Source organism: Mustela erminea, chromosome 2 (genome assembly GCF_009829155.1).
Source record: "Mustela erminea isolate mMusErm1 chromosome 2, mMusErm1.Pri, whole genome shotgun sequence".
NCBI classification, from domain to species: domain Eukaryota; kingdom Metazoa; phylum Chordata; class Mammalia; order Carnivora; family Mustelidae; genus Mustela; species Mustela erminea.
In genome coordinates this window covers 156,992,589-156,999,029 of record NC_045615.1, presented here as the reverse complement: position 1 = coordinate 156,999,029, position 6,441 = coordinate 156,992,589, and the positions used below count along the sequence as shown (strand labels likewise).

At 34.4% G+C, this 6,441-nt stretch overlaps 1 protein-coding gene across 1 annotated transcript; it reads right to left on the bottom strand.

The window, feature by feature from the left end:
* Nucleotides 1-1,077: 1,077 nt before the first annotated feature.
* On the bottom strand, nt 1,078-4,207 carry CXCL8 (C-X-C motif chemokine ligand 8). Its single transcript, XM_032334569.1, has 4 exons — nt 4,053-4,207; nt 2,855-2,990; nt 2,490-2,573; nt 1,078-2,086 (listed from the first exon to the last, which is right to left on the bottom strand). The coding sequence occupies exons 1-4, from the start codon at nt 4,114-4,116 to the stop codon at nt 2,065-2,067; spliced, it is 306 nt and encodes a 101-aa protein (XP_032190460.1). The 5' UTR covers nt 4,117-4,207; the 3' UTR covers nt 1,078-2,064.
* Between the last annotated feature and the right edge of the window lie 2,234 nt (nt 4,208-6,441).

Below are 6,441 nucleotides of genomic sequence, written 5' to 3'. Positions count from 1 at the left end.
TGTGAATGGAAGTTCTAAGATTCATCTTTTTTTACCTGGAATGTAAAGTTAGGCATTGGTAAGTTGAAATTTCATGAAATTACGGATTATTAATTTTCATCATGTGGTAAGTTTTCAGTCATTGTCACTTCAAATGTCTCTGATACTTTCCTCCACCTTTAAAAACCCAACTAGACATTAGTAAGACCTTATCCCCAAATCCTTCTTATCTTTTCATTACTTTTTCCTATTTACTACCTCTTTATCTCTTTATCTCTCTGCTGCAAATTCCAGATAAAGTTCCAGATAAAGTTTTGTTTGACTTTTTTACAAATACGTTTGGTCTTTAATCATATTCGAACTTCCTTCTCTCATATGTGTCAGTTCTGCTCCTCAATGATCTGAGAAGTGCCTTGTAAGGGGTATCCACTTCCCTTTGCCACTGAGTGCTCAGCTGTACTAAGCTGTACAAACACCTGGTTGGTTAATTAGAAATCTGAAGTCAGCCTTATTGGCAAAATGGAATACAATGGGGTGTTGAGAAATTTTCCATCATTCTCTGGAAGGGACTACAGTTTGTAACCCATCTCTGGAAAAGATATCTGTTTTTCTAGAGTTTTGTAATTTTACATACAATACACAAAATGTTAGGGGAAGCATTTATGTTTATTTGTTTGTTTGTTAGATTTACTTATTTATTTTGAGAAAGAGAAAACGGGAGGGATAGAGGCAGACGGAGAAAGAGAATCTCAAGCAGACTCCATGTGGAGTGTAGAGACCTACACGGGTTTGATCTCATGATCCTGAGATCATGACCGGAGCTGAACTCAAGATTCAGACCTGTAACTGATTGAGCCACCCAGGACACCAAGCATTTATGTTTTTTAACTCAAAATATTATTTTTAATGTAAAAATAGGTAAAATGATAACTTTTAAAACTGCCAAGGAAAGAGAAACACCTGATGATTTTGACAATAAGTTTTATTTTAAATATCTTATGATTACATTTATATTTCCATATATCAAAAATAGTAGGAAAAAATCTCTTTGGGAACACATAAAAGCATTTTAAAGTAAAAAAAATAAAGTCAGTGTTTAAAAACACATTAATTTAAGTAAAATTATTTAGAATCCATTTATAAATAATAAATAGGTTTTATCTAGTAAGAAATTACTTTGTTAATATTGCCTGTTGAATTTTTGCTGTTTTGAGAAACAATTCTAACTCAGAGTTCTGATGATTCAACACAGCACAGTATAACAAGGCCACCCATGACAAGATAAGAGTGAGAATATCAAAAGCAGGATTGCTAGTTCAATGAAAATTTCAGATACATAATGAAATACTAAAAAATTAATCATTTTCTGAATTCAAAACAAATTGGGTGTCTTGTTTGTTTTTAATTTTGCTATATCTGGCAACCTTGTTCAGAATAGTTCTCTAATAAAATATCATTTAGTATTAAAATAAATATAAATTCACTACCATCATTCTACTAGTCTATCAACAATGCTTTCTTTCCCATTTTCCCAAATTTATGCACAGATATTCTTATATTTATTTCTTAAATAAATATATAAATAATAAATAAGCAAACAAGTTTCACTTGTACATAATTCAGACAATATGAGAAAAAGTTAAAGTGCTTCCACATGTCCTCACATTTCTGTGAGTTAGGATGGTGGCTGACACTTTTTCTCCAGTTGAGGAATAAAGAAGAAACCAAGACAAAGTTTAACAGGGACTGGTGTATCCTGACCAGCAGACTGGGGTGGAAAGTTGTAGCAACAACAAAATATTTCCAGGATTTCCAGCTAAATTTGAATATACAGTAAACAATGAATAATATTTTTAACATAAGTATGCCTAGATATTGCATAAGACAACATGCATGAGACATCAAAAAAAAACCCCTATTCATTGTTTTACTTGATATTCACATCTAACTGGACATACTATATTTTATCTGACAACCCTACACCAGACCCAAATGGAACATGAAGTGCTGAAGTAGATTTATATGAAGTCTCATTGACATCTTTACTGAGGAATTCTTGGAAACCACAGAGAATGTTTGTTTGTTTCACGATGCCTGTTTCTCAGCCCTGAAAATAAATAAAATGGGAAAAATTAATTAATAGTGTTCTAATGAGGAGGAAAGTGTCATTTTTGAAAATATATTTATTAGGAAATTAATAGTCTTAGATATTCATGTATTAGAAATATCCTAATTTTCAACTATGAGTAGAGAGACAGGTAAGTTATCATCCAAACTAGGAAACTTCTGAGAATGAAAGGGAACCAGTTCCCTGGACAAACTGAGATGTATGCAACAAATTCACTACTGCTATGGTTTTGTTTTGTTTGGTTTTGTTTTGTTTTTAATCAAAGACTCAGATCCCCAAGAGAGTAGACTTCCAGCAGCAACAGAAAATTTATAGGCTAGCTTTTAGACAGTATGTCTCAGGGTAAATGAAGAATTAAAAAAAAACAAAAACCACAACTTACTTCTTCAAAAATATCTGTACAATTCTCTGTACCCAGTCTTCCTTGGGGTCCAGGCACACCTCTTTTCCATTGACAAGCTTTACACTGAAATGAGAGAGATATGATTAAATCAGTACTTAGAAGATTTCAGACAGCCCTTTGCCCTTCAAGTTGTGGTTCCTGAAGTATGAGCATAAAATCTGAGTCCAACTCATTTTTAGTTACAAGGCATATTTAAATGTCATGGAGACAAAGAATTTTTTTTTTTTTTTTTTGGTTCTGCCCACTACTGTATTCCTGAACCTAGAACTTTGCTGGATACTTCCACCTTCTCCAATTTTAGGTTTGCTGAAGTAACATATCTAATCACTTTTGAAAGTACTTACATGATTTCTGAGTTTTCACAATGTGGGCCACTGTCAATCACTCTCAGTTCTTTGATATATTTGGGATGGAAAGGCGTGGAGTGGGTTTTAATGCACTGGCATCGGAGTTCTGAACTCACTCTCGTCAGAACTGCAGCTGTGGAAAAATAATAAAAACAAGGATTAATTTCATCCCAAACATGGATCTGTTGGCTACTTTCTCCTTAATTCCAATCTGATAATTTGGTGACAGTATGTTTGGTAAACAGCACTTCTTTAGTAAACTCATTCGTGAAGGAGAAGGCTAGATATTCTCCTAGCCCCTGAGTTCAATTAAGAAAACCACAACTGTCATTAATGACAGCATTGGTGGACTTCCTGCATAAAGACTTGGAGTTGTCTTTGGGAAATGCTGACATCCTTATGGTACTTTTTCTTCTAGTTGATTGTGTAATCTTTCATGATACCACAATGCTACTTATAGTATGTAAACTAAGATTCAACAACAGAGAAGTTGCCTTCAGAAAGCATTAATAGAAATATATAAGTTGCACAAAGATGTCTCTTAGCAAAATCTGTAATGCTTAATGGAAAAGAAAAGAAATGTAAAAACAAACATTTCTAACTGTCTTTCTTTCAAGGGAGAGATCCCAAGAAGGTTTACAATTTGTCAGGTTGTCTTTAAATCAAAGAGGAAAGCTTGTCAATAAAACAACATGTGGAATAAAGTTAAGGAGTTACCTCACTTGATATTAATAAATAATATGGGTAACTGTGGTCTCTAGTAAGATATATTCTAGGGGTATCTGGATGTCCCAGTTGGTTAAGCATCTGACTGTTGGTTTTGGCTCAGACCATAATCTCAGGGTCATGAGATCAAGCTCTGCATCTGACTCCTCACTCAGCGTGGAGTCTGCTTGAGATTCTCTCTCTCTCTCTCTCTGCCTCTCCCCTATGCTCTAAATTTTAGATTTATATTAATGTGTTTATATGTATGCATCCTATAAAGTATGAAAAATAGGAACAAGATGTCTTTCTAAGTATTGTAGAGATAAAACCTAAACAATTAAAGCTTCAATTTAATTTTAAATTACTGCAAATATTATTTCCTTTAGTTGAATAAAGAGGATTTTGCTATTAAAGCATTAAGGGAAATCTTGCTATCTGAGGATCACATTTAGACACAGGAAAATTCTGTAGACCAGAAAAGTCTGCTTACCTTCACACAGAACTGCAGAAAGCAAGAAAACTGCCAAGAGAGCAACAGCCAGCTTGGAAGTCATGTTGATGCAAGGTGCCTTCGGTCTGGTTTCTTTCTGGCTCTTGTCCCAGAGGCTTGTGAGCTCTGCTGTCCCAAGGGGCTTCTATTGGTTGGAGAGCTCCTGCGGCTTTTTATATTATTCAGAGCAGCAGAGAATATGCACTCTCATTCTTGCATTATGTCAGAGGAAATTCCACAATATGCAACCATCCGCTTGCCCTTTGAGAGCAGACCTGAGTCATCAGACTCTAATTTGTCTCATCATATTTTTGGCAGGATTGAAGTTCTATTGGATCTTTAACAGAATTTATTTTATTTAAAAACATATCTGTTTTAAAGCACATTTAAAAATCATTGTTAAATATTCAAGCTTCTTTGATACATTATTATCAGTTGTAATTTTTTATGTATAAATAAATTTATTGTAATATCTGGCATTTGTTAAAGTAAGGTCATTTATGATTACTCTTTAAGGGCATGGTCATTTCTTTAGGTAACTTACATGTGCTTCAATGACAGAGAAGGTAATCTCACCAACCACTTTTATTGAAGACCTAATTTTGAGAAGTCCTTTTCTGAGCATTTTGGAAAGTTTCCAGGAACTATTACTGTTCCCAAGGAGCATATTACAACTCTTCAGAAGATTTGGCTTTCTAGTGTATGTTTGAAAGAATGAAAAGACACATCTTTCAGTTCCAAAAATATTTATCAAGTAAATTCTGAGTCATGTGGGGATCTAGAGATAGATAAGACTAGATACATGTTTTCAAAGAGTTTGGTCCATCAGAAGAAGAAAGCGATATAAAGACTTCACTATATTATGGAACAGATAAGTGATATTGATATGTTAATCCCAACCAGGGCATAAAGACAGAATATTCCATAAGCAGTGTGAGCAGGATATTGAAGGAAGAGAAGGTAGAGAAAAACAGTCCATTCTATATAAAGACATGGTTCAAGGACAGGTGAATGAAGATATGTCTGTGCTCTAGGCAGTGGTTCACTGGGGTTACTTGGGTGAGGTGGGACGGGCTGGTAGCTAATTCTACTTAGTGGATAAAGGCATCTAAGTTCAAACCCTGCTTCAGCCGCTTAATTTTTGTATGACTTTTAAACTTTCTGAGTTCGGTTTCTGTAGCTACAAAATGGATTTAATAACACTCTCATATCATAAAGCTAATGTATGTAAACTTCCTGGATTAATTTTTAAATTGGTAAATTCCCACCTATTTCAAATGTTATGACTTATAGTTCTCATTTTTATCAGGTTACTAATTTCCGTACTGCGAGGATATTCAACCAACCATTATTTCCTAAAAATATCATTTGCCTTAGAGGCATTCTTGATAAAAGATGTTTCTGAAATACCAGTTGAGCCAGCTTACAGCATATAATGTAACAATATAATAAAATAGAAACATCATCAGTTCCAGTTATGGTTTGCTAAAATCAAAGCTCCACATAAGAATATGACTGCATTAGCATCTGAGTTGCCCTTTCAAATGAAAATCTGGAATACGGCGAATCTTAAAATCTAGAGAATTCCAGAACTCTTGAGGAAGTAACTTGCTTAAACATTGATGTAAGATTTATTTTTTTAAGATTTTATTATTTATTTGCTTATTTGACAGGGCGAGAGAGAGTGTGTGCACAAACAGAGGAGGCAGGAAGGGAGAAGCAGGCTCCCCACTGAGCAGGAACCTGCTGTGGGGCTCCATCCCAGGACCCTGAAATCATGACCTGAGCCAAAGGCAAATGCTTAATGGACTGAGCCACTCAGGTGCCCTGATAGAAGATTTAAACTAAATTCTTTGACAAAAAATGACTGAAAACTAAAGAAATAGTAATAATGTTTCAGAATTTGAGCATTTGTGGTTTGGGGAGAAGAAACTTCCCTTGCTGAAAGATTTGTTTGGTGACTTCAGTTTAACTGCTTAAATATCATTTCAATTTTCTTGATGTCAGTGACAGTGTGTGTATTAATTGATCTTCACAGCAATGTCATAGTAATATTTCTCATTTTACAAATGAGGAAACTTAACAATGTCTCCAAGTGCATATACCTAAGTACCAGTGTCAATGGTTCAAAAACTTAGTGTTCGCCCTGGTCAAAAAGCACATCCACAAAGGGGAGTTGAAAGAAATTTTCTCGAGTTCACTAAGATACAAACCATCTTTTTATGACTCAATGAAGTTTCTTATTTTATCCCTTGGTCTTCAGAGATTAGTTTGTTTTTTTGTTTGTTTATTTGTTTGTTTCTTTTCCCAGATAAAAGGCACCAAGAAAAGGACTAAAACTCTGTCTACATCTCGGCAATTACACAGTTCATAAGTAATTCAGTTGATT

Bases quoted from the DNA above. Each gene is read 5' to 3' on its own strand.
- CXCL8 (XM_032334569.1), bottom strand. From the start codon at position 4,116: ATGACTTCCAAGCTGGCTGTTGCTCTCTTGGCAGTTTTCTTGCTTTCT. The intron at 2,991-4,052 runs GTAAGCAGACTT...ATTTTTCCACAG, and splicing joins TTCTGCAGTTCTGTGTGAAG to CTGCAGTTCTGACGAGAGTG. The intron at 2,574-2,854 runs GTAAGTACTTTC...CTCTCATTTCAG, and splicing joins TGTGAAAACTCAGAAATCAT to TGTAAAGCTTGTCAATGGAA.